At 36.0% G+C, this 21,475-nt stretch overlaps 1 protein-coding gene across 9 annotated transcripts in view; it reads left to right on the top strand.

Moving 5' to 3' along the window:
- LOC125645422 (1-phosphatidylinositol 3-phosphate 5-kinase-like) overlaps positions 1-21,475 on the top strand; it is a 70,245-nt gene that overhangs the window by 36,987 nt on the left and 11,783 nt on the right. For 3 of the 9 annotated variants that reach the window (XM_056142392.1, XM_056142397.1, XM_056142402.1), the window contains 19 exons: positions 852-1,031; positions 1,597-1,743; positions 1,912-2,041; positions 2,614-2,708; positions 3,216-4,235; positions 6,066-6,242; positions 6,777-6,877; positions 8,124-8,195; positions 8,416-8,602; positions 9,016-9,194; positions 9,357-9,476; positions 9,604-9,712; positions 9,832-9,925; positions 10,820-10,907; positions 11,229-11,322; positions 11,402-11,513; positions 11,645-11,698; positions 12,369-12,398; positions 19,205-19,339. In XM_056142392.1, the coding sequence (XP_055998367.1) occupies positions 852-1,031; positions 1,597-1,743; positions 1,912-2,041; positions 2,614-2,708; positions 3,216-4,235; positions 6,066-6,242; positions 6,777-6,877; positions 8,124-8,195; positions 8,416-8,602; positions 9,016-9,194; positions 9,357-9,476; positions 9,604-9,712; positions 9,832-9,925; positions 10,820-10,907; positions 11,229-11,322; positions 11,402-11,513; positions 11,645-11,698; positions 12,369-12,398; positions 19,205-19,339 (3,124 nt within the window). The remainder of the gene's footprint in view (positions 1-851; positions 1,032-1,596; positions 1,744-1,911; positions 2,042-2,613; positions 2,709-3,215; positions 4,236-6,065; positions 6,243-6,776; positions 6,878-8,123; positions 8,196-8,415; positions 8,603-9,015; positions 9,195-9,356; positions 9,477-9,603; positions 9,713-9,831; positions 9,926-10,819; positions 10,908-11,228; positions 11,323-11,401; positions 11,514-11,644; positions 11,699-12,368; positions 12,399-19,204; positions 19,340-21,475) is intronic. The other 6 variants (XM_056142399.1, XM_056142395.1, XM_056142401.1 and 3 more) reach the window with 4 other exon arrangements.

Here is a 21,475-nt window from a genome sequence, read left to right as displayed (position 1 = left end):
CACCCTGCAGAAAAAATCAGCTGTACAGTATTAGATGCAGAACAGAAAAATTATTATAGATTTCATAGCCCTTGGGGCTAGTGATACTTTCAACTAACACTCAGGAGGCAGATAAGGCCTATCAGCCTCTTGTTATCCCCTAGTTGTTAAGCGATATATCATCACTGCTGTACGTGTGTGTGGGTGTGTCCATTACAGCTTGTGGGCAAAATTTAAAGAGAACCCTTGCACTAAACATTATCACACTTAGCTTCCTTCTATGGCATTGTAAGAGGACGAACCTTATTTATTTTCAAATAAATTTGTGAAATATTTTTTAAAATATTGCGTCATTACAACAATTAAACGCTGAAATTTTATGTACGACTTACAGATAAAGTGAAAGTAAAATTAGAATAGTAAGAGAATGGGGAGGGAGGGTTAAGTATTGAACTATTATGAATTCCAGTATATTGACAGCGTGCACGAATTTAGGTAAGTTGATGAGCTAAGTTTGTGTTTGTGTTTTTGAATGTTGCCATATTATTGAAAGTTAATGTGCACAAATCTTGAGACGGGTATGAATTGAAAGTGTCATTCGTCAGCAAGCTTTGAGTAATTATTTGGTAAACACATTTTGATCGGTTTCATTACTACTTGTGTCAGTTACCAATGTAAACATTTAAGCATTTGCAGTCATTTTCAAGATTAAGTGTACATATATGACAAATGAAACATTTTAAAAATTTTGAGGATATATATTTGGCATTAGTGATGAAATTCATATTTTGCTAACAAAGGGATGTGAAGCACTTTTTACGCACAGTCATTCATAAAATGAAAGGATATAAATACTGTCGTCTTTTTCACAGATTCCAGGCGGAAATAAGGAACAGACTTGTATGATTCATGGCATTGTGTTCACCAAAAATATTGCCCATAAAAAGATGACTTGCCAGATCACTAACCCTCAAATCTTACTGATGAAGGGATCCATCGAGTACCAGAGGAGGGTAAACAAATTCTCCTCCCTGGAACCTCAAATACTGCAGGTAAGTCACAGCTCCATACCAGAGGAGGGTAAACAAATTCTCCTCCCTGGAACCTCAAATACTGCAGGTAAGTCAATAGTTCAGTGTCAGTTCTTTTTCTGAGCTGCCGAAAACGCTGGAGAAGTTGCTGCAATAAATAAAAAGTTACTAACTCTAACGTATTAGACCTTAACGAATTACAAGGTCAGTTCAAAATTACATTTTAAAAAATATTATTATTGTTACAAGGTTAAACAATTCCTGTAATTTTGAATACCTAGCTGTCAAGTGACCGTGCTGTCTAAGATGAGGTGCGAATTTTGTTTTGATGCTGAGTATTTATGTGTCACGTGTATCTTTATTCCTTGATAAAGACAGAACAGTAACATTTAAGATGATCAAGCCCAATCTGTCAAGGAAATATGATATTAAATTTTGTATATAAAGAAGACATTTTCCAAAGTGTGCATATGTTCCTTTCATAATGTTTGAGAAAGTCTTCAACTTTTAAACATATTTCAGTATGTTTTGAAAACCTGCAGTCTGCACTTTGGCAATAATAATGATTTTTATTGTTACATCACAGGAAGAAGAGTTTCTCAAGAACAACATATCTAAAATTGCCTCTCTGAAGCCCCGCCCAGACATTGTAGTAGTGGAAAATACCGTGTCTCGTCTGGCTCAGACCTACCTCCTACAATCCGGCATTACGCTCATCTTCAACGTCAAAATGGTAATTACACGGACATTATTCGTTCTCTCTTCAGTCTGAATTCTTTTTTATGGTTGTATAAGAATATGAACTTTTACCACTATTCATGATAACGTAGTGAGCGACTTAATTATGGGTAAATCACTATGTTGTGAATGGATTTGTTTACGATTTTGTTTGCTTATTCAGTGTGTGTTGGAGAGACTAGCGAGATTCACCCAGGCCTGCATAGTGCCATCGATTGATAGCATTGTCAGTGGTCCAATAAACCTAGGCTTCTGTCACAACTTCAAGGTCCTGAAATTCTCACTCCCACTGGGTAAGACACATCTTATCACATTTATTAAATATAGGTAATCTTTTGATTAAGACACATCTTACCACATTTAGTAAATATAGGTAATCTTTTGATTAAGACACATTTTACCACATTTAGTAAATATAGCTAATCTTTTGATTAAGACACATTTTACCACATTTAGTAAATATAGGTAATCTTTTGCTATGGTAAATATGACACAACTAATACGACATGGTAGTTGCTATGGTAAATATGATACAACTAATACAACATGGTAGTTACTATGGTAAATGTGATACAACTAATATGACATGGTAGTTGCTATGGTAAATGTGGTACAACTAATACAACATGGTAGTTACTATGGTAAATAAATCGCATCTAACACCGTGTGGTAGTTCCTATAAGTAATCTTCTGAATGAATGAGACACATATAACGGTATCTTTGTTACTATGAATAATCTTTCACAGATAATGGGACCTGACTGTATTGTCTGAAGTCTATATCTGTGTAGTGACTAGGATCTGGCTATTTGCTAGTTCCTGTGAAGGTGATGCTGATGTAACAGATTTGTGATTTTTGTTTTAGGTGAGACCAAGACTATGCTGTGCTTGGATGGTTGTGCCACACACCTTGGATGTACTGTCATATTGAGAGGGGGCACTGTCAGTGAACTCAAAAGGGTAAAGTTTATAGATGTTTACAGTTAGGCATGCAGGAGTTGACAGACAAGTACTGTTATGGTTCTGAAATTATATTGAAATAAAACAAACTGAAAGTATACTGCATCGGATAGTTTTACCCCTTTCTTTTTTCACTGTATCATTAGGCAATTTTAAATCCAGGTATAAATTTTAAACAAAGTTTAAAAAGTATAATCCTATCAGGGCACAAGGACAAAGATGCTGTATAAAGGGCTATTTCCACCTGTGGTATTTTTGCCTTTCTAAACTTACAAATCTTTTTTGTTCCATTTTAAATTCGCCCAGCAGACACAGTTGTCACTTGTGTTAATAGAGAGATTAGAGTGAGAACTTTATTACTCAGTCTTAGATCTGCCCCCTGTCAACGAGGGTAAAAGGGACAAAAATAAAACAGGGGCGAATATTTCCCTTCATGCAGTAACACTAAATTTCCCCAGTGTACAGTGTCACAAATACAGTGTACTAATAAAAGACATTTTTTCACAGCTGAAAAAGATAATGAAGTGGATGGTGTTTGTCTCCTATCACTCCAAGCTAGAGATATCTTTCTGCATGGATGAATTTGCTCTGCCAGTTAATAATTCCAAAGCAAACTCCTTGACATCCGGTATGGATGATTTATCTGTCTCCATGGAGGTTTATCAGCCAACGGCTTCCAAAACTCAGGAGCAGACGACACCTGATGAGGTGGCTTCCATAAATGATGAGAATGCAGATGACGAGGGTCTACCCATAACCGCCATTGGGATTGACAAGTACAGTGTTGGGAATGGGTCACAGAACATGGAAAGTTTCAGTAGTGAAATGGAAGTTGAGATAGTTGTTAACATTCAAGATTCTGAAAGTCAGGACAAGACAGGCAAGGCAGTGGATGAAAAGGAGATGAAAGAGATGGAGACAGAAGTTAGCAAAGAAGTGGTGATCATTCAAGAGGAAACTCCCATTATTGTCAGTCAGCAAGACAGAAGAGATGAAATAGGTCTGGTAGTTGACAACAGAACAGAGAACTGTGTCAACAGATTAACAGAGAATGGGAGTCAGAAAATGTGTGGGAAAGGAAGTCGGCAGTCCTCAGCCAAACACCCAGCGGGACTGGAGGTGTCAGATCAGTCAGATCCGCTGTATAATTACCAGAAAAACAAAGACGAGACGATCTTCTTCAGCTCCCACACTCTACAGGAGAAAACATTGAAGCACTGTCAGAAATATAAGAAACTTTTGAAAGAAGTGATTCTTTCATGTTCTCCTTTTATCAGCTATGAACTTCCCTATCTGGAAACAGAGGAAGGGTCCTTATGTTTCAACAGGAAATTTTTTCCAGAGGAAATTTACTTGTCTTGTCATCTTGAACCTCAGACCCACCAAGAGATGAAAAAGAGTAAGAATGTTGACTACCAGCCCCCTGTGAAGAAGCCAGTGTTGATGTGGTCCCAGGTGGAGGTGGTGGAGGCCCACCCACTCATTGTTAGTCAGCTCTCGTTGCCTCTCACTGACAAGAAAATGCAGGTTTGTGTGTTTTATGATCTATATGGCAACTATAACTTTGGTCATAAGGTAAAACCTTGCACTTGATGAACTTCTAGGTCAAAATTGTGTAATTGATAAGGTAAAGTTCATATATGAAGGTTAAATTCTCCACAACTGAATATGGCCATGAATTTTGACAGTGTTAAAGACCGAGGTTTTCAACTGGTCGGTTTTCCTCAGGTAAGTTTAGTAAGGGGCGGAGCTAATTTAAGGCAGGTGTGAAGCCCCAAGCCTGAGGAAACCCTTGCTTGTATATACCGTCCCAAATACACGGGGTGTTATCAGTGTTACCTGCATTACCTGTATGTTTTTGTAAGATTGAAAAATTCATGGTAGTCATAACGCATGGCCTACAAAAACAGTCAGGACATTCGGATTTTCCGACAGTTCCTTCGATAACTGGTCCAGACGAAGAATTTGTTCTTCCTCTGGATCCTAATTCCACCCATTATATACAAGAAAGAGCCCTTATAGTGGCTAACTTCTCTTCCGATATTAGTTGACAGTTACATCAATCTAATTAAAATAAGATGTTAGATCCGCTCGCGTATTCACATACATGTGTATGCGAATATAGGAGAGGATTTAACGTCTAATTTTAATAAGATTGCAGTTACATACATGTTTGTCGCCATGTTTCGAGGGAAAATTACGCTTATAAATCTTTAAATGAGTGTAAACAAAATTTTAATGTACAGTGCATTTACTCATAATTAATCTGTCTAGCATAAAATCGATGTCCGTGTAAATTATATTCTAACAATACATAATAATTATCAATCGTACCCATTCCTAAGCATACCGTACAATATTCTATTTTAATTGATGTAATTGTATGTAAAATTTACTACTATTATTGTATGACTATCTCTACATGAAAATTCCCTCTCTAGTTGGATTACGCGGTAAACATCCAACGATTGCACGGGCGCCTCGATCGCCTGATAAGATAGATAAGGTATAAACAAAGACTAGTAACTAAATGTCCATCAATTTCTTGCATCCAATGTGAAGCTCAATTTCTCCTGATTGACAAGGGTTCACAGGCCAGGTAAATTTGAAGGCGGTGCTTATTTTCTCGGTCTTTAAACACATCTTGTTATTCATCAAATACGTGTTCTTTTATTGATTTTTTAATTTTGTGGAGATATTAATTTTTATGCATTTTTTAATCGGACATCAACCTAGGAGTTGGGAGAAGATGAGACTCTGCAGATATGAAAGCAGATACTGCATATCTTTTATTGAGTTTAAGATTCGTTAACTTGGTTAATAAAGTTATGTATAATATACTTTTGTACAAATTTTAGCCAAACAATAATGGTGAAAGACTTATGAAGTCTATCAAAATAATGATATTTTTAGTCACGCATGAATATAAAGAGGGGGAGGGTTAGAACTCAGGTTAGATAAAGATTAAGGATGTTATATCATATATTTGTATCGGGCCATAACTTGAAACTCTTATATTTAGCATTGAAGTTGGTTACAACAGATGATGTATTGTGACCTTTAAAAATTAGTTTTTTGCCTCAAAGTAGCTGATGTCAAATTACAAATCTTTGTCTAGGCCATAATTTTGTATTGGAGGAACATTAGAGGAACTGAACATTACTTTTCATTGTCCATTCATTTCTCAGAGACTGCAACATTCACTCAATGCACTTATTCAACATGCAACACTTCTAATACTTAGCTTGACCATAAATGCCTATGGGTCTTGTTTGTATTTGAAATTTTAGTTAATATTATTAGATTGATAGAGGGTTAAAACTTAGATTATTTGCATTTGAAGTATTTTTCTTGTAGGAGATGCTTGCGGACTTTAGAGCACGAGGAGGAAGATTAAAACTTAACTATGACAATCTTCCAAAGGGACCTGTCATAACATACGAAGCAAAGGGGCCAAAACCAACAAGTCAGAAAGCCCAGAATGGGGCTCTGAAACCCACAGAAGGAGAGAGCCCCAAAAAGGCTCACACCATGGTATTGCAATGTCTGCATGGTAGATTTAAAGTATAATGCACATGTAGCAGAGGAACCATATTTTTTACTGATGTTGTATTATAGTTTTCAGTCAAAATGCTTTATTGCAAAATCACTCGGTTGGGGTGGGGATCTCTTACTCTAGCATTTGTATCCCTCTGAGATCAAAGATTGGGGAGCATATTGTTGTTGGTGGCTTGGTCTGTCTGCAATGTTAACCTTGGTATAAATTTAAAACCATGCGAGATAGATACGTCATACTTGTGAACTGAAAAGTCTAGGTCAGAGCTAAGTGACTGATATAGGTCAAGATCATTCATTCAAATTTCCCACATCTAAATGTGGCCATGCTTTAGGGGATTAGCGTTGCACAATACATCTTGTTGTGGTGGTTATTCCCATGAATTCAACTCCTTAAACACAAAGACAGGGAACTACCGCAAAGAAATTGATGCTACAACCTCAAAATCAAAACATCATAAACGTACAGTCCAGATCTGATTTTATTGGATAATTTATACTTTGCATTTGCAGGTGGATTGTTTGGACTTTGCTCAGCATCAAAGATTGGTTGTCTTACTCAGTAGTTATTCTGAGAAGTCTGACAATCACCCAATGCCATGTCTTCCTCCTCAGTAAGTACAGTATATGTACAAAAGTCGGGACAATTACACAATGCCTTGTCTTCCTCCTCAGTAAGTACAATATATGTACAAAAGTCGGGACAATTACACAATGCCTTGTCTTCCTCCTCAGTAAGTACAGTATATGTACAAAAGTCGGGACAATTACACAATGCCTTGTCTTCCTCCTCAGTAAGTACAGTATATGTACAAAAGTCGGGACAATTACACAATGCCTTGTCTTCCTCCTCAGTAAGTACAGTATATGTACAAAAGTTGGGACAATCAACCAATGCCTTGTTTTCCTCCTCAGCAAGTACAGTATATGTACAAAAGTTGAGACAATCACCCAATGCTGTGTCTTCCTCCTCAGTAAGTACAGTATATGTACAAAAGTCGGGCAATCACCCAATGCCATGTCTTCCTCCTCAGTAAGAACAGTATATGTACAAAAGTCGGGACAATCACCGGATGCCATGTCTTCCTCCTCAGTAAGTACAGTATATGTACTAAAGTCGGGACAATCACCGGATGCCATGTCTTCCTCCTCAGTAAGTACAGTATATGTAAAAAAGTCGGGACAATTACACAATGCCTTGTCTTCCTCCTCAGTAAGTGCAGTATATGTACAAAAGTCGGGACAATTACACAATGCCTTGTCTTCCTCCTCAGTAAGTACAGTATATGTACAAAAGTTGAGACAATCAACCGATGCCTTGTTTTCCTCCTCAGTAAGTACAGTATATGTACAAAAGTTGAGACAATCACTCAATGCTGTGTCTTCCTCCTCAGTAAGTACAGTATATGTACAAAAGTTGAGACAATCACTCAATGCTGTGTCTTCCTCCTCAGTAAGTACAGTATATGTACAAAAGTCGGGACAATCACCCAATGCCATGTCTTCCTCCTCAGTAAGTACAGTATATGTACAAAAGTCAGGACAATTATCCAATGTCTTGTCTTCCTCCTCAGTAAGTACAGTATATGTACAAAAGTCGGGACAATTACACAATGCCTTGTCTTCCTCCTCAGTAAGTACAGTATATGTACAAAAGTTGGAACAATCACCCAATACCATGTCTTCCTCCTTAATAAGTACAGTATATGTACTGTAGGGATGATAATGAAATCCTTGTCCTTCTCCACAGGTAGCACATACAAACAGAAATAGAGTGTAGTATACTGAAATTATACCTATTGTTACACATAGGATTTTAAAATTTGCAATAATCTTAGTAAAAATTGATTTGACTTACAGGTTGGTCACAATGGAATTTTATGGAAGTCAAGATATTACACTGGGTGGATTTCTGGAAAAGTTCTGTTTTAGGTAAAAATTGTTAATGTTACATGTTATCAATAGAATTGATTTCTTTAATCAACAAGAGTAAATTCAGTATTAATTAATGAAATTGAAATGATTAACAAAAATGAGATGGAATTTTTGAGTTTTCATACCACGGGTTCTATTTATTGACTTGATCCATGCTATAGTTTATCATGATATAGCCCTTTAGTGTCATTTGAATGAGCACTGTTTCCTGTTACAGAGAGTCTTACTCCTGCCAGCCATTCACCTGTACCTCAGCTACGTGTGATGTCCCAATGTTAGATCATGTCAGGAGAATCATCAACAGTAACGGTGCTATTTATATCTCACTGAGGAAACTCACCAACTGTGTCCCCGGGGGTGAGAGGGCTCTGATGATGTGGAACTGGTGTAGGAAATGTAGGCAGGTTAGAAAAAGGAAATTAAAGTGTCACTGGGTGTAGTTACCTCTGCTTCTTTTAAAAGTAAGGGGACATAAATCTTGTCTGTCTGTCTAACATGATAACTTGGCCCTTAACAAATTCTTTAAATTGTGTGGACTGGATTCAGAGATGTAGAAAAGGCAAGGGAAAATCATGTTTAAAAGATATTCTTCCTAGAAACAAAAATACTGTTTTCTTTAGAACTATCAATTTATTTTTGTTTAATGAATTTGTATATATGTGTTGGAAAGTTTTCAATATATGGCAATCTAATTAAGATTTGATCCTTTGATCCGCTTTTGTATATTTCTACACAAGTGTAGCGAAGTATGTGAGTGGATTAAAGGATTTAAATTGGATTAAATTGAATTTATGGGCACTTGGAATGAATTCTGTAGGCCACACCTCTTGTTCCCATGAGTATGGACAGCTGGAATATGTCCTTTGCAAAGTACTTGGAGCTTCGTTTTCATGCTACTTCATTTGTCAGACGAGTGGGGGCGGATGAATGTAACCACTCCCTACATCAATTCTTCAGCCAATACTTTGGACACCGCAATATTGTAGCTACCTTCAAGTATGTTTAGTGTTAGAATTTATGTTATTAATGCATTTAATGTAAATAATAATGTATGCTGTATTTGCATTAGTATCAAATCTGTACAAATTGAATATCTGTGGTGAATTTTAATGATGTTTAACTTGGACATTGATTGGATTACATTCTGTTGCATGACAGATACTACCCAATCACCAGGAGAGAGGTTGTGCATCCCCCGCCAGTCATAACTCTGGAAGTAGGAATGCAGCAGTCTCACTGGAAAAGACTCAAGGATGAAATCCGATTCTTAACCACAAAGTATGCAGTTCAGTGACATGCACAATTCAGAAAGCAAATCAGCATTTTCATGTAGAGTTTGGAAAGAATTTACAATACAGCAAACATTATCTACAGTGTATATCCTGAATGTGGTCCTGTTTTTCAGATGCACAGATATGTTTGCCTCCATCCATACCTCCATTGTGAACACTAACTGTGAAGCTCACCAGGAAACACTGAATAAACTCATCACGGACTACAAGGCCATCATCCCAGTAAGTTTTGTCATATCACTTTACGACTGTTTATATACTTTATCAAATTCATGATCATGTTTATTATGCAAGAGATATTGTGTGTTCTGTAATATAGTTTTTCAAATTTACATTTATAGACTGAGAAAAGCAGAATAAAGGATTTAGCAGATAACACAAGGCAGCTGCTGGCAGACATATGGGTAGATATTGATGGCAAATCTGATCCTAAAGGTAATTCTATACCTGATTAGAACAACCACACTAGCACATACATGTATATGCAAACTCTCAGTGTTTCTGGGAAGACCACTTGTTCTATATATATTTCTGGGAAGACCACTTGTTCTATATATATTTCTGGGGAAGACCACTTGTTCTATATATATTTCTGGGAAGACCACTTGTTCTATATATATTTCTTGGAAGACCACTTGTTCTATATTTCTGGGAAGACCACTTGTTCTATATTTCTGGGAAGACCACTTGTTTTGTATTTCTGGGAAGACCACTTGTTCTATATATCTGGGAAGACCACTTGTTCTATATATATTTCTGGGAAGACCACTTGTTCTATATATATTTCTGGGAAGACCACTTGTTCTATATTTCTGGGAAGACCACTTGTTCTATATTTCTGGGAAGACCACTTGTTTTGTATTTCTGGGGAGACCACTTGTTCTATATATATTTCTGGGGAAGACCACTTGTTCTATATATATTTCTTGGAAGACCACTTGTTCTATATTTCTGGGAAGACCACTTGTTCTATATTTCTGGGAAGACCACTTGTTTTGTATTTCTGGGAAGACCACTTGTTCTATATATATTTCTGGGGAAGACCACTTGCTCTATAAATATTTCTGGGGAAGACCAGTTGTTCTTTATATATTTCTGGGGAAGATCACTTGTTTTGTATATATTTCTGGGAAGGTCACTTGTTTTGTATTTCTGGGAAGACTACTTGTTCTATATTTTTGGGAAGACCACTTGTTCTATATTTCTGGGAACACAGCTTGACATGTTTTATATTTCACTTGAGAACTTTTGGGTTACTTTTACATAGAACATTTAATATGGAAGTTCAACAGTTTAATATCTTGGTTGATGAGGTGTATTATTTTGTAGATATGAAAGAGAGGCTGTACTTGATTCAGGATGACATTGTTAAAATAAAGCGGTTGTTAGCAGATGCCATTCAGAACTGGAATCACAAGTATATCTGCTTATTCTTTCAGTAGTATTCATGAATACTTTAATTAAACATACAAATGCTAGCACTTTTACCACTAGAATTGTGGTGCAAATGCTGAATATATGAATATTCATGGATTCAATACTTGTCTAGAAATTCCAACTGAATATGAACTAATTGAGCTATTATGCATATGTTGGAAATGGGTAAATTTAGAGAGACCACAGTGTATGTTTACATAAGGCTCACATATAGTACAGCTTGACAGGAAGTTTCTAACAACCTTTGATAGTCTGAAGTTGAAAATCATAAATCTTACATTACTGTGTTTGTTTCTGACAGATTACAAGAGCTGATATCTCAACAGAAGAAATACAACAAACAGGCAAAAAAGGAGGCCTCACCTCCCTTACCCTCCGAAGACGATGGAAAATTGGTAATTATTTTATACAACATACCCCCTTCATAGATTCTCAAGCACAGACCCACATTAAAACATTTTCTTGTGTATGTAGAGTACATCTGCTTCTTCTCGGCATTCTGGGATGGAGGATTCACATTCACTGACATCCACAGCGGAATTTACAGAGATTGATGCTTCTCATGTGGCGGACCTGGAACGTAGACGTGCGTTTTTTAATGATTTTCGTGTCACGGTTTTGTTACTAATTTTTTTTATAATTAACTGTTAATTTTCACTTTTTATCAAAATGAGTGTTGGTGATAAAGTGTTAAAAACTCTATTTAATGTCTTTTAGCTACCTCAGGGCCAGTGAAAATAGATCCAGTGGAAGGAAACTTAAAGGAGACTTGTGAGTACCCATATCATGTGACCAATTGACATGTATCAGGTGTAAAGAAACTAGACATTTTATCAATGAGAGCACAGTTCATGTCATTGATACTAGAGATGTTGCTAGTAAATAACACTGGCACAATTCAAGAGCATCACACAACAGAGGTTGTTTATTGTTACAATACATTATATATATCCTCTGTTTATTGGTTGTTGTACCCTAGTCGTTTAATAGGGTGTTTACTTCTCAACTGGCACCTTCCAGGTTCGATTCTTGATCCTGGGGGCCACGCATTTAATATTGGTAGTGACTGTTCCTTTGCTGAGTGCCCGGCATTAGAGGTGAAAGTAATCGACCTTTTAGATATTAATCTGGCACCTTCCAGGTTCGATTCTGGATCTTGGGGGCCACGTATTTGATATTGAAAGTAATCAACCTTTTAGATATTAATCTAAAAACCGAGGTCCTGTATCAGCCGGCGTTGGTAGATAAAGAACCCTCATGGCTACAAAATGAGCGCCATGCATAGGTCAAAATCTGGGGCACTTCACTTACAGGTGGTGTTGTCTCGATAGGAATGAAAAATTCTCAAATGAGACATAAAACAACAAACAAAAAACCCCCCATTTTGTGTAGAAGTGGATTAATTGATTGTTTATGTTTACTCGAATCAACTCTGTTTCAGTCGTCAATGGTTTTGTCTTCATAGACGAAGGTTTGATTTTTTGCTATATCTCTGCTACAGTTCGTGCTCATTAACCAGACATTCATTAAAGACTAACATGCACTGCTTTGGTGCACAAAAGGTGGTCTTTAGTTCTCTATTTTCATTTTTAGCTGATTGAAATATGTTCATTGCATACCAGTCCATGTTTTGTGTAAACACTTTAGCTGCAAAATTATTGATGATACTGTCTGAGGTTTGGGTTATTATGGAAAAAAATATATTGCAATCTTTGGAGAGTACTGGGCAAATTGATTTATAATGGTGGTTGTCCTCTCCTGATATACTTTCATATTGTCATATGTTGTCTGTTGTATGTTACCAATCAATCAGTTTTAACTCCTTCTTGATAACTTACCGTCCAATTCTTTTCAATTTTGGTATGAAGCATCTTTTGGACAAAGAAAACATAAATTGTAAATTTCAGGACTCCTGCACCCTGGAGCCTTAAGAGCAGGGCAAAAACTGCTGAAAATTGACTAGTGTTTTAATATTATCTTCTCTACAACAACACGACTACAAGAAAAACTAAATACATAGTGATGTAGAGCAGGAAGACCTCTACCAAAATTGTAAATTTTGTCGTCCCCAGGGTAGAGGTTCTGACTCCAGGGCGGGGCCAAATTTGTCATGTATTGTTTTTGTGTTAAAACATTTAAAAACCATCATTAATTCTATTGATATTAAATAGATAATTAGAAGGAGCAGGTAGCCCTTTACCAAAATTGTCAATTTCGTGATCCTAATGTTAGGAGTTTTGATACCTGGGTGAGGCCAGGGTCCAAAGTATGTTGATGTAACATTCATGTATACACTGTATTACATTTGAAAAATCTTTCATCAATAGGGGCACTTTTGGGGGCATTTATGTTTTATAAAGAACACATCTTGTTTTATACTGCTGGTGAATACTAGAATTTAGCTTTCATGATAATATGTAGAACAGGAAAATTTATTTCTTAGCCCTTGGGATAGTGATACTTTTAACTAATACTCAATTGACCAAAAAGGCATCTTGACATTTTGTTTTGTAAGTTAGAAATTTTTTTACAGCAAGTACATTTCTAAGCTACTTGTGTATTTCAAACTTGCATGGACAAAACAACTATGAAGGCAAGCACTTGCTCCTTCTTCGTGTCTTACATCTGACCTTTATTTTCTGGATGAGTGACCAGGTTAAGGAATGATCCCCAACTGCAAATAATAGTTCTAAGCATGTCTTTGTTTTTCAGACAATGCACTAACTCGTGTGCTTAAAATAAAGTGGGGTTATTTTTGTGTCGGTATCTTTCGCCATCACCATTATTATATTTCCTGTAGCAGCATAGCTGTAAATACATTTATAATATTGAACACAATTTAACAGGAGTTATCATTCAAAAGGAGCAGGTGCTAAAAGGAAATACTCTAAAATTCACTCTTACATAGTGACAAACTTTGCTCTGACAGTGACAAACTTTGCTCTGACATAGTGACAAAATTCACTCTGACATAGTGACAAAATTCACTCTGGCATAGTGACAAAATTCACTCTGGCATAGTGACAAAATTCACTCTGGCATAGTGACAAACTTTGCTCTGGCATAGTGACAAAATTCACTCTGGCATAGTGACAAAATTTACTTTGACATAGTGACAAAATTCAAGCAAATTTTTGCAAAAATGCATTCATTAAGCTTTTTCCTATTATTAGCTCTTCTGAGCCGAAGGCTCAAAGAGCTAATGCTATGGCCATTTGTGCGGTGTGCGTAAACTTTTTAGAAAAAGGACTATAACTCAAGAACCCCTTGGCCAATTTTTTTCAAATTTGTTACAGGGTATCATTGGCCCAAGGGCTTTCATACATACTAAATAGAGGGATGTGACCCTTTAACAAGGGGAGATAATCAGGAAAATACAAACAAAAGTAGTGGTTTCTAAAAAATCTTCTTCTCAAGAACCACTGGGCAGATTATCACCAAACTTACACATAAGGATGAGGATATGTTGTAGATTAAAAATTGTTCAAGGCATTACCCTGGGGCAAAGGGCGTGGTCTCAAGGTCACTTCAAAGTTGACCTAAATTTATATTTCCTTAAATCTTTGATATTTTAGTCATTGTAAGGACTAGGATCATCAAATTTTGACAGTTGATACATCTTAGGACCTTGTGTCAAGTTGTCTCAAAAGTAGGTCACGGTGACCTACTTTTTGAATTTTGCAGGTATTTATTTTAAAATTAATTTTGATGCATATCTTGGACACTTTGAAGCCTATGATCATCAAAACTTGTCAGTTGGTGGATCATGAGACCTTGAAATGTGTCAACTGAAAAATAGGTCACTGTGACCTACTTTCTGAATTTTATGGCTTATCATTTATAGATATATTTTAAGTTGTTATTTCAAATACCGAGAGGTTTAGAATCATCAAATCTTGTAAGCTGATGCATCTTGAGGCCTTGAAACATATTTATAAAAAAGTAGGTCACAGTGACCTACTTTTTGAATTTTGCAGATATTCAAATTTCACATTTTCAATTTTAGATGCATATTTTGGGCACTGTAAAACCTAGGAGCATCAAACTTTGTCAGTTGATGCGTCTTCAGTCTTCGGTTTGTGTCGACCAAAAAGTAGGTCACCGTGACCTACTTTTGGTATTTGACAGCTAAATTACTATATTTCAGACACTATTTGACCTACAATCATCAAACTTTGTCAGTTGATGCATCTTGAGTCTTCGGAGTGTATCGACCAAAAAGTAGGTCACTGTGACCTACTTTTGGCATTTGACAGTTATATTTATATATTTCAGTCACTAATTGACCTACAATCATCAAACTTTGACAGTTGGTGCATCTTGAGTCTACGGAATGTGTCGACCAAAAATTAGGTCACCTTGACCTACTTTTGGAATTGGACGGCTATATTTATATAGTTCAGATACTATTTGACCTACAGTCATCAAACTTTGTCAGTTGTTGGGTCTTGCATGTTCGAAGGGTTTCGACCAAAAAGTAGGTCAACTTGACCTACTTTTGGAATTGGACGGCTATATTTATATATTTCAGATACTATTTGACCTACAGTCATCAAACTTTGTCAGTTGATGGGTCTTGCATGTTCGGAGTTCGCTGACCAAAAAGTAGGTCACCATGACCTACGATTGGAATTTGACAGCTATATTTCAATATTCAGATACTAATTGGCTTAAAATCATCAAACTTTGTCAGTTGATATTTCTTGGGTTCTCAAAATGTGTAAACCAAAAAGTAGGTCATATTGACCTACTTTTTTTTAATTCTTAGGATTTAACTAAAGATTTAGAATACTAAGAGGCTAAGAATAGAAATGGTGGGGTTGTACAATTTATCAGAAGAGCGATTCTAGGCCCTTGGGCCTCTTGTATTTAGATATAGCTTTGCTTAAAGACTGAATGAAATTGTATGGCTGCTTGGGTGTATGATAATAAAATTGTATGGGTGATGGTGTTAAAGTTACTTTCATACCCCCACCTGCCAAATACTTTTTTTCTTGGAATAGCTTTTACAAAATTCCAAGGTGACACTATTCTAATTGGCAGAAAAAAAATCTACTTTATCCTACTGAGTACAAATGTTCCTCATGTCTTCCTAACAGTCGATTTCTTAATCAGAATGGCTGCATGCCCTCCCAACAAACATGGCACAAATGTTTAATAATGTGTGTTCGATCATAAGGGTTTGAGGAAATAGAATTTATGTACATGCAATATACAGTATGAAGCACATATACATATCAAACCCATTGAATATAAACAAATTAATTAATTTTGTGGTCCTTCGGTCCTTAATATGAATTCAAAGTTGCTATTTTCATGAAATCATTATTATGAGGTTAAATGTAGCTTTTGATATCTGTACTCAGTTCCAATATATCATTATAGAATTTGCAAGAACATATCCTCAGTGATTTTTTTTGGTTTTTCAAACTACCACCCCTCCTTTTGAATTGGGAAAAATTAGCGACATTTTCCTCAAATTGGGAAAAATCACTCATAGTAAATTAAAATGGTAAAGATGCATAAAATAATCAAATTTTTGTTTGAGGTTTATTTTAGATCTGATTTAAAATCATAAAATAAATATGTATTGGAAGTCACACCTTGTATAAATATCATTAACTTTTTCTAAGAATCACTTATTGTCTAATATGTATACGGTGTGACCGTTGGACCGAGCGAAGCATGTAATGGTCATTGGAGTGTCCCAAGTGGTAATCATAATTCCGTTAAGTACGGTAGATTATGATTCATTTAAAAAAAATATATTTTTGATGAAATTTTCCTTGCGCTAAAAACCCAGTAACATCTCAATATTAAAGGGGTTTATATGGGGACAACAGTTTTACAGGATCCGCCTATTTATTGAACGCGGGAAATAAAACGCAAGGCCACGTAAACTGTGCATTGTGACGTCACATTTAGCCTTGACCTTTTTCCCCTCTTTTTCAAAGCAAACAATTATAAACAACAATAATATATTCCGTATACAATGAAAAAGGCCGTTATATAACTAAACAAAATTAACCAATAAATTCAAAATGGTTAAAAAAAGTAACGGTAATTTTATCGTATATACTTATTCAAAGAAACTCATGAACTCGTTCATCTATTTAGTCGTATTACGGTTTTATATGTAATTATTTGCTAAAACCTGTTACAATCATAATTATACTATTCACTTTGAACAAACTGAATGTTTAAATTACGAATTGCACGTCAGAATCTTCTATTATTGGCATTCAAAATAAAACACGAATAACTGTTGAAGCAGGTAATGAAAAAAATAAATGGCGGCGCCCATATGGATCACGAAAATTTCAGTGAACGTATATAGATTATCTCTTTTTCTTTTGCTGATTTTGACTTTTTTTCTTTTACATACGTGTTACCTTTAGAGCCTTGCTTCGCGGACGGGCCTTCGGCCCGTCCGAGCTTTGCTCGGTAATATCATAAAGAAAATAATAAATTATTAATTCACCAGCAATTGTACCCATAATCTTGTAAATATTATATTAATAATCAAGTTTCCAGAATGTCTCTCCTGTTTGTATTTTTCGGATTTTAGTAAAACCCTATACTGTTGGCCACTTCCTGTTATTAGCCTGACCCTACATATAATGGCGGTCAAACATGAAAGTGTCAACAATATGGCTTAATGTGTATCTGGAAACTATATACTTCGCTGCATATCTGCTTATATGGATGCCTTCATTGTTTTACATATTCTTTACAAAAGTTTTTTGCATGTGCAGTGGTTTGGAGAATAAAACTGAAGAAAAAAACGTATTTACTCTTTGTCAGCAATATACGGTAATATTAAATGGCCTAATTTCCCTAGATTAAAAATTGGCGAAAACACATAGATATAATTGGGAAAAACTAGCTAATTTTTGTGAGGGGAAACAGCCGAATATCGGTGGCATTTTGGCCCAAAAAAAATCACTGATCCTTTTCAGTCAGAGCACAGTACAATGTATTTCTTACTCAAAAATAGAAACTAATGGATATTTTACATTGATATATTGACAGTGTGATATGATATATTGACCATGTGATATGATATATTGACCATGTTATATGATATATTGACCATGTGTAATAGGATATATTGACCGTGTGATAGGATATAGTGACCATGTGATAGGATATAGTGACCGTGTGATAGAATATATTGACCGTGTGATAAGATATATTGACAGTGTGATAGGATATATTGACCGTGTAATAGGATATATTGACCGTGTGATAGGATATATTGACAGTGTGATAGGATATAGTGACCGTGTGATAGGATATATTGACCGTGCGACCGTGAGATAGGATATATTGACTGTGCGATAGGATATATTGACCGTGTGATAGGAAGAGTCAAAATAAACCTCAGGAACACCTTCACAGGAAAAAAAATATTGTAAAAATATCTATAATCTGTTGTAGACTATTCTTTTAAAGACTATTTTCTGATTACTAGTCCAGTGAATTTCTGGGGCCTCCGTGGCCGAGTGATTAGAGCATTGCGCTCAAAATCACACTGCCTCTCACCTCTATTGGCGCGGGTTCGAATCCTGTTCGCACCGGTAAGTGAGAAAATTTCCCAGTGTACTTTCGGAAGGTCGGTGGTCTCTTCCCAGGTACATTGTATCTTGGTTCTCTCTTCCACCAATAAAAACTGGGTGCTACCATATAACTGAAAAATTGTTGAGTGTGGCGGAAACATCAATCAATCCAGTGAATTTCCTTTTATGCCTCTGGGATCAAAGATGTGGGGCATATAGATTTTGGCCCATCCGTCTGTCTGAAGCAAAAAACTAACCTTGGTCATATCTTTTACACCATAAGAGGTAGAGCTTTCTTATTTGGTATGAGTATTTCTTGTAGCAAAGACCTTTCCATTGACACCAAAATCTTTGACCTTGTGACCTTAACATTGACCTTTGACCTGGTTCCACTTTGTTTTAATCCGAGGGCATCTGCAGTGTTTCACAAACACAATTTGTTGAATATTTCCTTTATGTATATTGCAGACTATGAATACTAGTCCTATGAATTTACTTTGTGTAAATTGCAGACTATTGAATTTCCTTTGTGTATATTGCAGACTATGAATACTAGTCCTATGAATTTCCTTTGTGTATATTGCAGACTATGATTACTAGTCCTATGAATTTCCTTTGTGTATATTGCAGACTATGAATACTAGTCTTATGAATTTCCTTTGTGTATATTGCAGACTATGATTACTAGTCCTATGAATTTCCTTTGTGTATATTGCAGACTATGCTCTGTCTACTGAGAGTAACGAGTACAGCGTGACTCCTGGGATAGATGCAGGTATATTAGAGGATGCTCACACTCTGCCTCCCCGATATGGGGACACCACTCATTATGTAGTGGTGCATCATTGTGAAGGTGAAGGGAGTTAGATCTTCTCTTAGCACCAACCTTCTACTGACCACCATCTTTTTCACTGAAATAGCCTTATTTCCTTTATCGCTGGAATTAGAATAAAAGCTCATTCAAGCCTTTGCCCTTTTTATCAGCCAACAGTATATAGATACACAATATATCTCATTAGAACACCACATTAAAGAAGTAGACACCCTATTGTAATCACTGTGTCTTTCCCTGTCTTTCCATGAGCACTTTTTATATGCCTGTCAAAGACAGAACATAATTATTATAGTATGGTGTAGTCCATACTATGTGTCTGTCTATCCAGATCTTGTCGGCAAATTGTGAAATGAACCATAAGCTTCAGAATCTTACAACTTGGTACATTTGATCATCATGATGAGAGGAGTATGTCTATTGTTTTTCAAGATCAGGTCAAGGTCATAGTGTAAGTTAATAGGAAAACCTTGTAGGCAGAATACAGACTAAATTATTGGAGCTTGTACCATCAAACTTGGTACATATACACCTTATGCCTAGCGGAGGATGCCTATTGTTTCTCAAGGTCAAAGTTCAAAGTCATAGTATCACTTAGTAGAAAAACCTTGTTTTCATTATGGATACAGATATTGTCCAGAAATTTAGTCGTGAGCTTCCTCTCGGAGGAACATAAGTTCAGTTTGCATTTCAGCTGGATTGGTGCACCATACAAATACGATTGATAACGCACATTATTATTTATATCATATAACAGTACAAAAATACGCAATATTCAATGTTTTAAATATTATTTACTGTCTGTTCCTCTCTCTATATTGGCAATTGCTTAAAACTTTGTTTTTATTGTGTTGGTCTTAGTTTCTCTTAACACCAGGGGTTTAAAGCTATTCTTTATTATTGTACCTCTTTTTATGTGCAACTGTCATCCTAAGTGTTTAATTTCAGTTCACTTTTTAACATGTTTTCTCTAATGTCCCTGTGAAGTGTATATTATTAAATACATTGTCTTTGTGATTATTAACATCAAGTGCACTTTGAAAATCTTTGTGTTTTTAATAATGTAGCTGTGTCATTATAAATGCTGTCCCTACTATCAGGTATGTTTATATATAATTGGATGGGAATTTAATCATTTTATGTTCGAAGACTGCACTAAATACCCAATTTGTCATATCAATTTCCGCGACATGGAAACCTCGCATATGGTGGGGGTTACTTAGCAACTGCCAGTTATAACTGGTGTGAGTAGCCGTGGGCGAGAATATGTGAAGTAACAAGAACAGGTATGTTCAGCCAACTGGAAAATTGACTGTACTTAGAGATAAACTGGGCTGGGACCTTGAAGACAATTCGACATAAGCAGGGTGTTTGAGATATCGGGTGTTTTTTATTAATCATTGATATAGGGAATAGGGCCAGGACCGGTGATTACTTCAACATAACCAGGGTATTCGAGATAACCTGTATTGGAGATACAGATATTTTACTGTATATATAATTCTTTGTTTTCACATTGTCTTTATGATATATTAGCATTTATACACCACAATGATAATAATGATCATTGAAAGTGTTTTTAGAGAGAGTGAAATAATGAAACAGTTGAGGTGTTAAATTGATGATGATGTAATAACTTTTAGATTGCGTGATTCAATAACTTAAGTACTTCTCAACAAACGCATCACATTAAATTAAGACGAAAGTAGATAAGGGTAAAAGATTTAAAATATCTATTGATTTTGGGATCACTGGTTCAAAGGTCAAAAGCATATGTAATTGAGATGATCCTGTGGTTGGACTTGGGATGACTATGTCAGTTTTTAGATCACCTGAGTAAACTCGGGTGAGCTATTGTAATTGGTTGTTGTCCGACGTCGTGCGTCATGCGTTAACAATTGAACATTTTTAACTCTTGATAACTACCTGTCCAATTCTTTTCATATTTGGCATGAAGCATCTTTGGGACAAGGGGGGACATAAATTGTAAATTTCGGGACTCCAGCACCCCCGGGGCCCTAAGGGCAGGGCAAAAACTGCCCAAAATTAACCAATTTTCAAAATTCTTCTTCTCTACAACCGCACACGTGTAAGAAAAACTAAATGCATAGTGATGTAGAGCAGGAAGGCCTCTACCAAAATTGTAACTTTCGTGAT

This window comes from Ostrea edulis, chromosome 6 (assembly GCF_947568905.1).
Source record: "Ostrea edulis chromosome 6, xbOstEdul1.1, whole genome shotgun sequence".
NCBI lineage: Eukaryota > Metazoa > Mollusca > Bivalvia > Ostreida > Ostreidae > Ostrea > Ostrea edulis.
This window is presented reverse-complemented; position numbering and strand designations above follow the sequence as displayed.